Source organism: Oryctolagus cuniculus, chromosome 3, assembly GCF_051225735.1.
Source record: "Oryctolagus cuniculus isolate XC-2025 breed Fujian yellow rabbit chromosome 3, ASM5122573v1, whole genome shotgun sequence".
NCBI lineage: Eukaryota > Metazoa > Chordata > Mammalia > Lagomorpha > Leporidae > Oryctolagus > Oryctolagus cuniculus.
In genome coordinates, this window is record NC_142869.1 from 159,618,359 (window position 1) to 159,635,537 (window position 17,179).

A 17,179-nucleotide genomic window follows, 5' to 3' on the forward strand; every position below is an offset into this window, starting at 1 on the left:
TTTTCCTGATATTACACCTGCTACTCAAAGTTTTTAGACTGTATTCTCCATAACTTGACCTAAAAATTCTTGATCAGATATCACTGATTGACCTGCCTCCAACTGTGCATGACACTGTTAGTTATTAAAAGCAAATCAAAAGAAAGCCATTCAATTAGTATAATGAGAAGGTTGCATTTAATGATACTTAACCCGAGTCTAAAAGATGAAGAATGAGAAATAGCATGTGTTGAAGTTTGTCAAAAAGTAGATTAGAGTCTGCCCCTTCACAGACTCATAGATTTGTCTCCTGAACAAATTACTTTGTTTTAATTCCACATAAGTGATTTGTTTTTGTTCCTTTAGCAGGAGCCCTCTATGCTACTGAGTTGGCAGATCATTTGTTTTTGAGCCAATCAGGACAGGATAATCTTATTATACCGCTGGGCTTGTGTTTCTTTTGATGAGAGTCTAGAGAAGTCATGGGTCATACTTTACCGCGTGCCAGGAACCACTTGTGTTTCAGTTGTCCAAGGTCAGATCTTAATTTAACCACCAACTGGATACTTAATTTTAGATACACAGAGGAACACATTGGCTCCAGGGCACTTCCTCTGGTTTAGGAAAGCAAGTCCCTGGATAAGAATGACAAGATGATCATTCCAAAAGGTGAGATTATGAAATATTTGATCTGTACCTCACCAACTAGCTTATAGAGTAGGTCTGTACTGACAATGTTGTAAATAGATGGAAATGCATATGTGGCAGCTACTCGTTACTTTTTTATTAATTTACCTGTGAGCATGCCTGTCTAGCACTAACTAGTAGAATAAAGCCAAGCTTGTTTGTTTATGCAAATCAATTCAATTGCATAATTATTAATCATAGCAGAAAATCATATCATGAGAAAAGTAGATCAGTAATAAATATGCTTACAGGAAATGTGAATGATTAAGTGATATTTTAAAATAGTTAAAGTTCTATCAATACTTCTTCATCACTTGCAAAACATAAATGTTTCACATTCAGATAGAAAAATTTCTTTAAATGAAGTAGATGAAAAAACCCAAACTCAGTAAAGTTGTTAGTTTGTTTCTTCAGGTTGGAAAGTCCTTAAAATTTGTCTGACACCATTACCCATGTCGTCAGTAAATGAGCAGATAACACCTAAGGCACCTTCTGCATTTAGCATTATCTTGATTTCCATAAAACGGCAATGATGCGAAAAAAGTTCTATCATGTGCTGAGAGTTTTAAATTATTGTAATAAACTATCAAAATTTTACACTTTGGTTGTTTCAATAGGAATGCCTTATTTTCAAATGAAAATTAGCCTAAAATTTTTGTTTCCCCTGGAGTTGTTAGATAAGCTTGCTCAAACTTTCAGAAAACTTTTTCTGAGGCATATGAATTTTGAGGTCACAAAATGAGACCCATTTCCACTAATTGCATCAGAGTCGCTGGATTATCAGCTTTGGTTGTTTCAGCCCCTGTGTTATCGCATTGCTGACTGTGTGTGTGTGTGCCACTTCTCTACTACTCACTGGGTATGCAGGCTTTGGGTAAATTACCTAACCATTCTCTGCTTCAGTTTACTCATCTGCAAAGGGTTGGGGTTGACCATGGGAGTTGCTGCAGATATCAAAAAACATAATCCATTCAGTGTGCTTAAGCACTCCATAGATGTTGGCTACAACAGTTATTAAATTCAAGACAACAAATGTTTATTGAGGACTCACTGTATGCTTGACTCTGTGCTAAACCTCAAAAGAGAAGGAAGATACTGGTGATATTTCTAAGGAAAAGTCTGGAACACATTGTTTTAAGGTAGCAACCTGTTGAGGTCCTGTATGTCTGTGTCCAGTGCTATGCCTAGAACTTAGCAGACACTGAATATATATTTCTGAAAAACTGATAGAATGGTCTGAGAATTCTTAGGGAAAAAATAATATTTACCAGGAATGGATGGATAGACTCTCTTCTGTCTTTTTTGTAACTAGAAGAAGAGAATGTAGTTAGCTCCATGCATTTGTGTTCAACAAGGCATTTGCCAATATCTCTTGATGATGGCCTGGTTATCAGAAGGAGACATTAATACTTGATGGTGGTGCCTTTAAGAGGATTTATAACTGGATAAACAGCTTTTCTCAAAAGGTGCAAACTAATCGATCAATGTCACCATGGAAGCCTTGTCCTGTGCCAACTTCTGTTGAATGTTTATCATTGTCAAAGGAGCATAAGGACATAGGAAAACATGCTTGGTAAGTCTGAAAATAGAACAATATTTGGAGGGATAGAAAATGCATTCTATCTTAGCAGATAGAAACAAAGGTCAAATATAAAAAAGATTAAATGTAATAATAATAACTAGATCCTTATACAGAATTTTACAGCAAATTGTGAGAACAAAACACATGACTTGTAGAATTTTGTGCTACTAGAGTTCAAATCAAGCTTGTAACAGGATAGCCCCAAAATTCATCTGAGCTCCGGCTCAATTAATAAGTATATACTAAGAAAAGGGAGATATTCACATGCACTTACTGTTGTTCGGTCTGCATGTAGACCCTGTGGCTCAAAGCCACTTTGAGAGACAGATGCGTAAATGAGTGTGTGTGAAGGAAAGCAATCAAAATGGGAATGAGGTGAGATCACGTCATGGGAAGAATGTTCATCCAGACTTGTGAGGACGTGGGAAGCATCAGCAGAGACCTGACAAGTCTTTCTGGAAGATGTTTAAAGAGTTCTCACATTGCACAAAAACAACACTTGTTCAGCGCGGCTCTCAGGAAGAGACCTAGCGTCAAGTGCTTTGAGGAAATAGCTTCACCCTTGGTGTTTTTCTTAGTTGTTAAAGTAGGCCAGAGGGCTGTGTGGGTCATCATAAGCTCTTTGTCACAGTAGTGTTGAAGCCAAAGAAGGCCAATGGCTTGCTGGACATGTTGGAAATGGAATTTACATGTATGGGGCCAATGCTGTGGTGTAGTCGGTAAAGCCACCGCCTGCAGTGCCGGCATCCCATTTGGGTGCCGGTTCGAGACCCGGCTGCTCTACTTCCAATCCAGCTTTCTGCTAAGGCCTGGGAAAGCAGTAGAAGATGGCCCAAGCCCTTGGGCCACTGCACCTGCTTGGGAGACCCGGAAGAAGCTCCTGGCTCCTGGCTTCGGATTGGCGCAACTCCAGCCATTGGGGCCAGTTGGGGAGTGAACCAGTGGATGGAAGACCTTTCTCTCTCTCTCTCTCTCTCTCTCTCTCTCTCTCTCTCTCTCCCTTGCCCTCTCTCTCTGTGTAACTCTGACTTTCAAGTAAAATAAATAAATCTTTTTCAAAAAAGGAATTTCCATGTGGAGCTATCTCATGGTCTTTAACTCTCATGTCTTCTAATTCTGGGGAAAAGGAATGAAAAGAAAATATAAGTTTCTAGGAGAGCATGTTCAAGGGCAAGAAATAGCATTGAAACTGTCTCAAAATACAGAGTTCTATTTCCCTCTTCGAGAAGAGTTCAATCACCAAGTAATTACAAGCCATGTTTACTCTTTGCGTCATGCCAGACACAGCTAACCAGGCTGCTAATGCAGACAGGTCAGGATCTGAACAGCTGCTGCCTCCAGCAGCATGAAATTAATGGTATATGATTTCAGAGCAAGAGATAAGAAACAAAATGCATCATCATTATTGTCTATGTGAGTTTTGAATAGAAAAAATATTAAATTGAGTCCCAGATAGGAACTTTTGCTGTGTCTAGGAACAAACCATCCTAGAGAGAATATATCTCTATGTTATTTGTTTATGTATAAACATTATACTTTAAGGTCTAGAGATATTTAATTTTGACTATTTTCATAGCTATTGAATATAGTCGAAACATTTTTTATTTGCACTACAACTCCGTTGTGCAAACCAAAAGTAGCTTTTTAATTGTCTGGAAATGGCCTCACCTTCTTCTCCACCTGCCACTTACTAATCAGCGAAAACTACACTTTGGTGTCATTCAGACACTTACAGCTTAGGGAATGAAGCCCACTCATGGGCAATGCAGGTGCAAGGACCAGTCTTTCGACTTTCTGCTCCTTCGCCAGCTTAGATGCTCTCCCACCAGGTTTTTGCAGCCTTCCTGTAAATGTGGGCAGTTTCCTTCTTCCCATACTGCTCAGCTCTGAGAGGTCAATTCTAGGCCAGTTTTCCCAATGCAATGTTGTAAGCTTTGACTGTATAAAGTCAACCTTAGTTCCCTTTTTTTGTTGTTGTTGTTGGTGGTGGTAAAAACACTTCAGATCTGCTCTCCTAGCAAATTAAGTATGCAATCCCAGTACAATGTTAACTACAGCACATTGTCGTACATTAGATCTTTAACTGACACTTTGTGTCCCTTCACAACATCCTTTACAATCCTTACCCCAGCCCCTGATACCTTCTGTTCTGCCGAGTTTCTATGAATTTTATTTTTTTAATTTCACATTTAATTTAGATCTTGCAATATTTGTCCTTCTGTGTCTGGATTATTCCATTTAGCATATGTCCCCCAGATTCATTCATGTTGTCATAAATAGCATTATGTCCTGCCTTTCAAAGGTTGAATAATATTCCATTATAAATATATACCATGTTTTCTGTAACCATTCATCAGTTGATGGACATTTAGGTTGTTTTCATCACTTGGTTATTTTTAATAATACTGCAATGGATACAGGAGTGCAAATATATCTCTTCAAGATACTGATTTCAATTCCTTCAGAAATACATTCAGAAGTGGGACTTCTGGACCATACAATAGTTCTGTTTTAAAATTTTGAAGAACTTCCATGCAGCTTTTCATAATGGTTGTACCAAAAGAAAAAAGTATGTGAAGTGATGAGTAATTTAGTTGGCTTAATCATGGTTGCTATTTAACAATGTATGCATATATTTGTATACCTTGAACATTTTTAAATTGTATACTTCAATAATGTTAGGAAAAAAGTCAACTTTGTTTACTTAAAAGTGGTAATATCTGGGTGCCGCCACTGTGGCATGGTGGGTTAAGTGTCACCTATGATGCTGGCATCCTATATGAGGCCAAGTTCAAGTCCTGCCTGTGGCACTTCAAATCCAGCTACTTGTTAATGCATCTGGGAAAGCAGCAGAAGATGGCCCAAGTCCCTGAGCTCCTGCACCCATGTTGGAGACCCTGATGAATGCAGCTCCCTACTCCTGGCTTAAACCTAGCCCAGCCCTGGTCGTTGTGGACATTTGGGGAGTGAACCAGCAAACGTATGAGTTTCTCTCTCTCTCTCTCTCCTTCCCTCCCTCCCTCCCCCACTTCCCCCCTGTCTGTTTGTAACTCTGCCTTTCAAACAAAATAAATAAATCTTTTTTTTTAAAAAATGGTCATATCCTGTTATTTGAGCATCATTTTAAAACATGACAGTTTGCCCATGACATTAAATCAGCCTAATGAAGTAATTTATCAATTTATCATTTTGGGGCTATGAGATTCCAAAAAAATAAAATTTGTAGACACAAAATAAATGCCAAATCATGAAACCATTCTATTGTTGATTCCACGATATCTTTAAAATTACATTGTAGGGGCTGGCACCATGGCTCACTTGGCTAATCTTCCACGTGTGGCACTGGCATCCCAAATGGGTGCCGGATTCTAGTCCCGGCTGCTCCTCTTCCAGTCCAGCTCTCTGCTGTGGCCCCAGAAGGCAGTGAAGGATGGCCCAAGTGATTGGGCACCTGCACCCGCATGGGAAACCAGAAGGAAGCATCTGGCTCCTGGCTTCGGATCGGCGCAGTGCCGGCCATGGCGGCCATTTAGGGGTGAACCAACGGAAGGAAGACCTTTTTCTCTGTCTCTTTCTCTCACTGTCTAACTCTACCTGTCAAATAAGTAAAAAAAAAATACATTGTAAATAAAGTGTGGAATGTCCATTATTTTGTATATAATAACTTTTCATAACAAAACCAAAAAATGAAATTTTCCTATTTAACACTTGCTTTTCCTCTAATAGGATAAATCTTGATGATTTTCTCTGGGACTCCAGTAGATGAGTTCATCACTCAAGAGTTGTAGCAGTTTCAAGGTAAGAGAAAAATTCCTCAGTGTATCAGGGTCCCCTAGTACACAGTAGAAGCCAACACCTTCAGAGCCCCAAGTTTGGATCTGGGCTGGCCTTCTGTTAAATAGTGAAGGAAATCACATTTTCCTATGTTGCCTTTTTTGATCCTCTCTTCTCGCCTCCCTCTAAATCTCAGCCTTAGATTGTCTGTCATCCTTGAGCCCCATGCCACTCCCAATAGCTCTCCCAAAAAATTCTAGCTCTATACTGGGGGCCAGTGATATACTACTGGGTCATTACAGGGGACATTGGAAAATGGAACAATAAGCTCTAAAGGACAGAATCTCTCGCTGATGTAACAGAATGGCAATGATGTGACAGGTGGTGAGGACAGTATGATATTTATGGACACAGTGCTCTTCCTTGTACCATAGAAACAACTGTGTCCACTCCGCATTCTCTTAAGGCTGGCCCTGTTTTGGTATCATGGAAATGATTTCAATTTTGTTATGCCCAAGACAGGGTGTTAGGGGAGATAATATTAAACAAATTTTGATTTCGTCAGGAGTAAGAAACTAAAAAATTCACAACAAACGAAGTAATATGTGTTAGTGCTTGTTCAGGGAAAAGGAGAACTTTGGTTCCAGGTTGGTGGAGTGACCATGTTTCAGAGAAGCTCTGAGGGGTATCGCACACTTAATAGCCACCTTAATAGTAAGGCATCAGCACAGTTGATGGCTTGGAAGTAGTTCACAGAATCCGATGCGGAGAGTGTCATGTACTCGTGTTCACTGCTGCATCATTTCTTGCAACATCACCTAACCTCCTGACCGTTTCACGCAGGCACCAAAGCTATGCTGATTCTGCCCCCCCCCCCTTTTTTGGACAGTGATGTTTAGATTCCAAAACAAAAATGGAGACAAGCTTAGGATACCTCAGACCACCCTAAAAGAAAAAAAAAAGCTTTATTGCAAGGAGCCAAAGAAAAAGATTTATGTGTCCCTGGAAGCTATTTTTTATTTTTGGAAGTTATTGTCATCAAGAGCTGGCTGTGAAAAGCCCCATTAAAGTGTTTTATTCTAAGGGCGATAGAGTGTGGGGGGTGTTTTCCTGCAGCTTTTGAAAGACCTTGGAAGTGAAGGTGTCCCCACTCTGCTCTGAATGTGCTTACCAGCTCTGTGACAGTGGGTGGGTCTTTAACTTCTTGGAGCCCAATTTTTCATTTCTGCACAATGAATCTACAATGCCTACAACATAGAATCACAGTGAAGATTTAAAACAAGGTGATGTATGTAAAATGCTTTGTACAGGACTTGAAACAAAGCAAGCACTTCTTACTACTGTCACTATTTCTGTTATTACCAAACATTGTAAAATTTACATGGCCACCAAACGTTTCCTTTTCCTATAGTCTAAATTGGAGATTTAATTCATCCCATCTGTAAAGCAAACTAGTAACTATTAATAGAAGAATAATATAATTGGCATTTAGCACTTGTGCTAAATAGTGCTTCTTTATCAGGGGTACATGAAAGAGATCCAGAGGATCCATGCATTTCCTAAAATCACATGAAATATTTGAGTGGGCATGTGTCCCTCAGGAGACAGAATCCATAGCTTTCACCAATGTCTTCCTGACTCTACACAAACCTAACTAGTGCTTCTAATGAAAAGGTTAATTATACAATGTGATTGCCCCAGTCGTTTTGTAAATAAGCTAATTATAAAGAATAAATTATCACATTATTGGGCTTCTCCAGAACAATAATGGTAATACTCAAAATAATAATAATAATAATTGAAAATTATTTTTAAAAGGAGTGTTACTGTTTTTAGACTAAGAAGTGAAACACCTATTACTAGGTCTTAAAAGATCTCAAAGGGGTGGGTGTTTGGCTCAGTGATTAAGACACTGCTATGAATGTCTGCGTCTCTTATTGGAGAGTCTGTGTTCGAGCCCTCGTTCTGCTTCTGATTCCAACTTCCTCCTAATGCACACCCTGGGAAACAGCAGCTGATGGTTCAAGTGATTGGATCTCTGCCATCCATGTAAGAGACCCACATTGAATTCGTGGCTCCCAGCTTCAGCAGTGGTCCAGCCCCTGCTGTTGGGAGCATTTTGGGAGTGAACCAGTAGATTCAAGATCTCTTTCTGTCTGTACAGCTTTATCTGTCTCTCTGTCCATCTGCTCTCTGCCTATCAAATGTAAAGATAGAAAGGCTTTCTTTTTTAAAAAGTGTCAAAATATAACCTGGCCTATCCTCATAATCTTGAGTGGTGTTTTACTTAATTTTCAGTGGAGTTTTGTCAGCCTTCAGTTGGTTTTGAGTCTTTGTTTAAACTTGAAGTAGAGATCAACAAATGTCCTCTTCCTTTCTCCTTACATCTTGATTATCTCCACGTCCATCCCAGTGGTCTGGTCCTCCTTTGATTGTTTGTCTGACACCTTATTACATTTGTCCAGTGATCTTAACTTCATCCCAAGTTTGCAGTAAGATGTTGCGGATAGCTGGTATTGGGTTGGAGTTGTTCCTCACAATAAGGGTTTTTCCATCATGTCTACCCTCCTGTCATTAGGGATACAAAACAGTTAAGAACCTAGATAATTTCCTTTTTGATGGCAGTTAAAAGGGCCAAGGAAGAAAAAGGAAAGAAAGAAAGAAAGAAAGAAAGAAAGAAAGAAAGAAAGAAAGAAAGAGAGAAAGAGAGAAAGAGAGAAAGAGAGAAAGAGAGAAAGAGAGAAAGAGAGAAAGAGAGAAAGAGAGAAAGAGAGAAAGAGAGAAAGAGAGAAAGAGAGAGAGAGAGAGAGAAAGAGAGAGAGAGAGAGAGAGAGAAGAGAGAGAGAGAGAGAAAGAGAGAGAGAGAGAAAGAGAGAGAGAGAAAGAGAAAGAGAGAGAAAGAGAGAGAGAGAGAGAGAGAAAGAAAGAGAGAGAGAAAGAAAGAGAGAGAGAAAGAAAGAGAGAGAGAAAGACAACTTTCCACAAACCAACTTGGTTCTCTAAGGAGCCTGTGGTGTCTCGCATACTGGAAGCCCAAATTTCAAATGGGCTTAGATTTAAGCTAGTGATTTAAATAGACAAAAGGATCTATATCCTGTTACTAATCCCAGATCTTTGCCGTCCCCCCAAACACCATAGTGATATCAGAAAGTCTCCAGGCAATGCCAAAGGTTTAACCTGTGATCCAGTTGCGCTGTTTGAAGGACTAACTGCTTGTTAGTAATGAGTCAACAACTTTCTTACAGTTATCCCAGAAAGCTGATGTTTTCTATAGTTGGCTGTGAGAGGCAATAGAGGAAAATGGCACAGAGAAAAAGGAAAGTAAGATTTGCTTACTTTCCCTTAGAAATCTGATAGATCAAGTGAAAATATGAAGTAGTTCAAAGAGTATGTGAAGAACTGACAAAGCAAATACAGAATGAGTGTAAATCCAGATGCTGGATAAAGTGTCACATAGGAGTAGTTATTCACAGATAAAGAAGATTGAAGAAGAATTGAAGAATTGTAGTTAGGACTTCCAGGGGAGGGAGGCCAGGCTTAAGGCAGCATGTGGCTATGAGGGAAGGATCTCATGAGTGAAGAGGAAAAAGAGCTAAAAGCACAGAAGTGAGAAAAAATAGAATCATGCACACAGCAAGCAATTAAATCTGTTCAGTGGAAATAAAGATTCAGCACCCAGCAGAAATGATCAGTTCAAAAAATAAACCTGAGCCTGAATTATGGTTCAGTGTCTATTTATTAACTCATTCACTCACACAACACACATTTAGAGACCATGGCAACATATCTCAGTACTGCTGTTACAGTCTCTGCTCTTATCTAGTTACATTCTAGGAGGAGGAGACAGACAATGAACCAATAAACAATAAATAAAAAGTAAAGTACCATTTGAACCTATTTGATAATAGGATTTCTACAGTGATCCAACATTAGTCTTTGAGGAGACTGGGATCTCACAATATGAGGGAGCGGATTTAGTGGCATTATGCCACTGTCTCATATGCACTCTCTGAACATTGTCACCATCATATTCCCCCTTTGTGGTGATAATAAGGCCTCTGGTATACATGATGAACAATAAAACCATAACGACTTCATTGAGTGGGTATGCAGTTTGTCCATAGGTCAGAGACCTTGTCTACCAATTTGTGAAGTGTCTTTAGAGTTTGAGATTATCTAGCCTTGAGGAATAAGGAGAGGGAAAACACATGTCAAATCTGTTTTGGAAATTCCCTGAAGACTGTTCTGATTGTTTTCCCTTGAATAGACATATTATGGTGTAAAATTTCACACAGAGAATAGATTTTGCCTCAAAAAGTAACACTAATCAAAGATAATTTCATATTGATAAGTCAACACAGCTTTAGAACTATTTTGATTTACTTACTACATTTTCTCTGTAACTATGACAAAATAACTGATGTAATAGTCAAGATATTCACTTGATATTTGGAAGAGATATGCCAAGGAAAAATAATCTACATTTTAATGTATTATCATCAGGAGGGATGGGCAGTTGACAGCAATGGCTTGTAACAGATAGAGATGTGTAAGGGAAGGAGGGCTGGTCTACACAGGGCTGGTCTCTATCTATGGCTGGAATTAGGATGGTCCTCATCTCAACTGTTCAAAGAATGCTCTGAGACACCTCGGACCTTAGAAATCACTGCTCCCTTATTTCCTGTGTTCCATTTCTCCTTGGATTGAGTTGTAACTGTCTACTGTGCTGAGCAAACTAAATGGGCAAAATTAGCATAAATCAGAATCTTGGGGAAGGTGAATTCTTATAAACCCAACTGCAGCCATAACTAAAAGAAGTCAAAAATTAGAAAATGTGGATACCCAAAGGGCAGATAATTCAAAGTTTCAACAATGAGGACACACTCAGTTAATCAAATGGATTTCATGTATTATATGGATTAAAATGTACTGTGTTTGTTTTCATTGATAGGGAAAGGTAAATACAATTTCACTTTTCACTTTGCATTTTGCATGTTATTCTATATTACCGAAAATAAGAAACTGCCTCTTTCAAAATTATATGCAGGCATGGGTGATAATGATGACTTTGATGAAGACCATCTTACAAGTTATGATATTCAGCTCAGTATTCAAGAATCGATTGAAGCCAGCAAGAATGTATTTTATCCCGAAAGGTAACCTTCAAATAGACTATTCTCAACTAAATTTCTTCATGGTATTCATTTTGTTGTAAGATCAAATGGGCAATTTTCTGATTTCTTTAGAAAAATGCTAACCCTTATTTTTCTGGTTGGGAACTGAATATCTTTGCAAAGGCCACCATGTACGCATTTTAGAAATACGATCTTTCACAAATACCTCCCTCATTTGGAAAAAGAAAATAGTCTAGATGAAAAAACTCCTAATTGAATTAATGTAGAGTGAAAAAAAGGCAGGGAGTAGTTTGAACAAATTTGCAACTACACTTCATACAGGAATATAGAGGTCTACACGAGAGCCTGCTCTTCTGCAGTCTCAGCTGACCCTTTACAAATGACATATTTCAGTTCTGCATCTTTAAAACATGAAGAATAATGCTAATCCACCTAAGCCTATAGGTTCAATGAATTGGAGAAAAGTCATAGAATTTTATTAAATATGCAAAAGTAATATATAAACTACCACTTACTTAATTGTCTATTAGCCAAATGACAGGAGTTAACAAGGTAAAATACACATAACACTGAGGTATTATATAAGTAGGAGTTGTAAGGTTTAAAACTACAAAAGTGAACTTCTCTCTTGAAAAGCACATATTATACTTCTGATAAAAATAAACTACAGTTTACATTTACATTCTACCATACCATGCATTCTGGAATTTGGTATTATTTTGATAGTTTGAGTGCTATGAAATTACGACTTCTGAGCTTTTAAAATGGAAATATTACATTTAAATTTCTGGTATTTTTCATCTTTCCCTCCTCCCTAACATATTTTAGAGCTTGAGAGTCCCCCAGGAGTCATTTACCACACCAGAATGCCAGCAGATGTTTCTGCTTAATAGAGTTAAATAAATTTGTTATGAAATTCCTCGTTTCAATCTAATAATCACATGCCAGAGAATTGCCATGAGGGTTTAAATAATGCCCTGCTGGGCCAGTGATTGGGAGTTTGTTCAGTTAATACTCTGCCTATTTTCACTTGTGGATAAATTGATTAAAAGACTCTAACATGCAATGTGGACCACAAGTTCCCAAGTGTCTAATTAGCAATTATTAAGTTCAAAGCATCAAACAGTTAATGAGTACAGATTTTTTTAAAGTTGGAAGAAGCCTTAAAGAGCCTTTTTTCTCAGATGAGAAATAAGTACCCAAAAAGACTAATTCCACCCCTATTTCCAAATCACAAAATCAGGCTGTGACCTGAACACAGGTCTTCTTCTTTCACTCCCTTGGTTTACTCTTTTTTTTTTTTTTTTTTTTTTTTTTGCTGCTTATGGAGATCTCACAACAGTATCATAATGTTGTGTTTTGTCATCTTCATTAATATCCTTAGATCCAGTGTATCACAAAATACACTGTATTTGGCTCCCAGACCTTTACATTTTTTAAAGTAGAAAAACTCAGATTTGTGCATTTCTTATAGCTCTTTTCATTAAAATTATGTACAAGAACAATATACATTAAGCTTTTTGGTTCCCTGAAGTATACCACTAGTATAAGCATGGCTTCTTTTTCTTTCTCTGGTAGATTTGTACCCTTAAGTGAGCAAAACAGAAAACTTGTGGAGGCAATAAAGCAAGGTAAACGGGCGTACTGTCTATAGTGGCGTGGATGGTGATTCCACCTTGCAAAGATAAGCTTTGTTACGCCTCAATGTACTTAATTTAGGTCACATTCTTGAGCTCCAGGAATATGTGAAGTATAAATATGCTCTGGATGAAGCTGATGAAAAAGGATGGTTTCCACTGCATGAAGCTGTTGTTCAACCCTTGCAACAAATACTTGAGATTGTTCTGGATGGTAAGAAAACATAAAACCGCTTTGACCAAACCAGAGCTAGAATATAGAAGTTATGGATGCTGCCAATGAACATAACAAATGGAAAGAAATAGAAAAGAAAAGTGTTTTTGAAGTGTGAAAAAGGCATTACAGATGTTTTAAACTCAGAATACAAAAAAGAGCTCATTTTGTGACTTCAGGGATCATTCCGTGCATCTTTTGATTTAAGAATGTGATATAAGTTGGGGGGAAGGTGAGGCTAGCACCCTAAAATGATGAAAGTTTATAAATATAATGAATCAGTTGATTCAATATTAAGGCTTTTTCTTTTGGAAGTCTTATTTTTACAACAAACTACCTTTTGAGTTTCCAAAAGATTATTATTTACTGCAACAAGCAGTACTTATATTTGTCCTTACATTACATATTTTTCATAATATAAACATGAACACATATTGCGATAAATATACCCAATGTTAAACATTAGTTCATGTTGACTATCCCTTATCTGAAACACCTGGAATCAGAGCATTTTGGGTTTTTAATTTTGTTCTGATTTTGGAATATTTTATATGCATTGTGACTTATCTTGAGCATAGAACTGAAGTCTAAATATGAAATTCATTTTTATATACACTTTATACACATAGCCTGTGTAATTTTACAGAATATTTTTTGAGAGAAAGAGAGACATAAGGGAGAGAGGGAGACAGTTGACATCTGCTGGTTCATTTCCCAAATGCCTATAACAGTCAAGAGCAGGCCTGGGGCTAAAACCGGGAACCAGGAACTCAACTCAAGTCTCCCACGTGGTATCAGGGACACACCTACTTGAGCCATCACCACTTCCTTCCAATATCTTCCCTGGAAGAAAGCTGGAAGCAGGAATGGAATTGGGACTTGAACCCAGGCACTTTAAGATGGAATGTGGACTTCTTAATGCTAGGCCAACCACCCACCCCAATGTATATTTTTAGTACTCTTGTATTTTGGTTGTGACCCATCACATAAGCTCAGATCTAGAATTTTCTTACGTGGTTTCCCATGTCAGTGTTCAATAAGTTTGACATATTGGAGCACTTCAGAGAAAAGGTGTTCAGACTAGGGATACTCAACTTGTGATGATTGTTATAACATAGTGCTTCTCACATCTCAGTATCGTACAGATGCTATGAGCATATCTTCTTTCAACTTTCAGGGTTTCTCACTAGTTCTCTGTTCTGGGAGATAACGGAAATAGAGCCACCAGCTAGAAAACTAGACAGACAGACAGACAGACACAGGATGTTAAAGATGTTTCACTTTTTCATCAATTGATTTTGTTCAATCTGGTGTGTATAACTTTGGGTTATTCTGCTCTCTATGATATCTTTTAAGTCAATGTTTGAAAATTCTCAACACAATGCTTTCACATCTCAGCATCTTATAAGACTCTGTGGGAATTCAAGACCTGTGATGGAGAAACACCCTTGACTTTGGCAGTCAAAGCTGGTATGGTGGAAAATGTAAGAATTTTACTAGAGAAGGGTGTGTGGCCCAACACAAAAAATGACAAAGGAGAGACACCGCTTCTGATTGGTAAATGACCTTTTTTCCCTAGAACTTTCATAGTTTAAAACAAATAAGGAATATTTAATAAGTATTTGTTGGAAACCATTGTGTCTTGGATAAAATTATTTTACCTCAATTTCTTCTATCCCGTGAGCCCCTCCCCTAACTCCCATTTCAACTGTCCTATGATTTTACTTTCCAAATGTGAAATATGGGTGCAGCTTTCAGAACCCAATTATAGAGAATGCAACTAACAAGGAGGAATCTGAATTAAAGTCATGAAGCCAGAGGTGCCAAGTTTGAAGGAATATTTGCTAGGTAGGATCTCATTTCAAGGAATGTTGCTTGTGCAACAAGCAGCCAGAAGAAAGAGGAAAAGCAGGTGACCTCAAAATGAGACACCAGGTGTCTGTCACAGTAATCAGGCTAAACTAGAATCAAGCGGTTGCCCCTCTTCCAGGCCAGCTCTCTGCTGTGGCCCAGGAAGGCAGTGGAGGATGGCCCAAGTGCTTGGGCCCTGCACCCACATGGGAGACCAGGAGAAGCACCTGGCTCATGCCTTCAGATCAGCGCGGTGCGCCGGCCGCAGCACGCTAGCGGCGGCCATTAGAGGGTGAACCAATGGCAAAGGAAGCCCTTTCTCTCTGTCTCTCTCTCTCACTATCCACTCTGCCTGTCCAAAAAAAAAAAAAAAAAAGGTATAAGGGAATCTGGGATAGTTAGTATAGTTAGTGTTTACCTGGATGGCCTGGGAACAGCTAATACTTGGGAGATTCTGTTGCTAAAAGGAAAGGGGGAAGCATGAATTATAAGGAACAAGTTCAGCTGAGTGTTGAGGGCTGTACATGCAACATTAGCAGACAGTCTCTGATAAATGCCATTAAGTGTTTGTGTTGCAGTAACATGTGCTTTCCATAAATAAATCAGGATTCTTTTCCTGAGCATGCTCTGCCTGCACCAAGTGGAATATGCACCTATGTATCTATAGGTTGTTTTGCCACTCTTAAGGTGATCCGCTTTTTTTTTTTTTTTTTAAAAAAAGGCAACATAACCCATGGAATGTTTGCAACAATATCCATGTACTTCTTCTCCTACTATAGATACCCTTCAAGGTTTACAAAAAAGGTACTCTTTTCCAGAATTGAATGAATGTATTGTTTCACTTGGCAAATAGCTAATGATTCTCCAATGCTATTTTCAATCCACTTATTTCTTAAATGACAACTAAGTTTTGATTATCACTGATTTGTTTGTATTTTTCTTTAATGCCACAATATAATATTAAAAATTTACATACATTTCCGTGTTCTGTATGATGGTTTAATTTTCTCCTATAGTATCTTCTAAACTGTGGGAATCTTATCAGTAACTTATCAGAGTGGAAGTAGAATTAACTTTTAGAAATAACATATTTGCAGTGTCAATTGGTTATGTCAAAGAGAGGATAAAAGTCTCTAAGAAGGAATATCTGGAGGTGTTCTCTTCCAACCCCCCCACCCACACATCTGGACAAAGGGCTCTTTCTTGGGTTGGCATACCCAGGACGTTGGTGATGAAAATCACATAAAGTCTTTGTAGGTTCTATGGGGAAATGGGTTATCTGTGGCATTTCTTTGGTTTTGTTCTGGAACCACTGGGCTGCTTTGAAATTTGCTATTCACAATCCTCTAGCTTGTATTGTTCCTCTTTTTCTCTGTATGAGGTACTTTTTACTTTTCTTAGCCTGATGCCATCATCCCTATCTCTGTTTATGGAATATCCTTGGTTGGCCAAGATAATAATCATTTTGTCACTTCCAGGAAATTTCTTCCCTAGCCATCACTTGACCAATACTTAAAGGCACTTTGGTGCACCACAGTCAAGTTCCATCTGGCTGGCTGGTGGTAGACATTGGATGTGTGACTCTCTGACACTTATTAAAGGGGTTTTGCACTTGGACTCCCTCTGCCCACCCTTCTGGACTTGTCACTTTTCCCCAGTGGGACAATTCCAAGTTTCTCCTGGCTAAGGGAGCATGGGGTGAGGAGGAGGGCAGGGATGTGCTTGGCACAGCATCAGTTCTGCTGCCCTCCATACTGCATGACCTTCTGCTGTTTAAAGGTCAGTTCATTTTACTTCTGATATTTTCACAGCTGTGACATTCTCACAAATCAATATATACCCTCTGCACCTCTCCTCTTTCAGTTTTCTAGCTCTTGTCAAAGTACCTTAGAAACCTCTGTAGGCTTTATGAGTCAGAAAATCATTCATGGCTGATGATAAGTAAAAGACATAAGCAAAATACAGATAGTCAGAAAAAGAAAGAAAAAATGAATTTAAAACTTAAGCTATAAAATGTTCAAAAGTGCCTATAATATGTGTAAATTCCCTGAACGCTTTAACTGAAATTTATTTTTCTTTAAGCATTATATAGACGATATAAATTTAAAAATTAAAATTTCTAAAGGAATTCTAAAGAATTCTAAATTTTAAAATTTTAAATTCTAAAGAATTTTTAGTTTATGTATAATAGATTCTACTGTTTTTTATAAGTGTATAAAAGCTTAAGAACTTTTTAAATTCTTACTTTACTTAATCAGCTTTTTAAAAAATATTTATTTATTTATTTGAAAGGCAGAATTACAGAGAGAGAAAGACAGAT

At 38.1% G+C, this 17,179-nt stretch overlaps 1 protein-coding gene across 10 annotated transcripts in view; it reads left to right on the forward strand.

Annotated features, from left to right (window-relative positions):
* Positions 1–369: 369 nt before the first annotated feature.
* ASB15 (ankyrin repeat and SOCS box containing 15) overlaps positions 370–17,179 on the forward strand; it is a 30,463-nt gene continuing 13,653 nt past the window's right edge. For 2 of the 10 annotated variants that reach the window (XM_008258258.4, XM_089329496.1), the window contains exons 1-5: positions 370–648; positions 5,975–6,046; positions 11,070–11,178; positions 12,736–12,788; positions 12,877–13,008. In XM_008258258.4, coding sequence (XP_008256480.1) covers positions 11,072–11,178; positions 12,736–12,788; positions 12,877–13,008 — 292 coding nt within the window. In that variant the 5' untranslated portion in view covers positions 370–648; positions 5,975–6,046; positions 11,070–11,071. Of the gene's footprint in view, positions 649–5,974; positions 6,047–11,069; positions 11,179–12,735; positions 12,789–12,876; positions 13,009–14,406; positions 14,566–17,179 lie in introns of all 10 variants that reach the window. The other 8 variants (XM_008258254.4, XM_089329495.1, XM_002712073.5 and 5 more) reach the window with 7 other exon arrangements.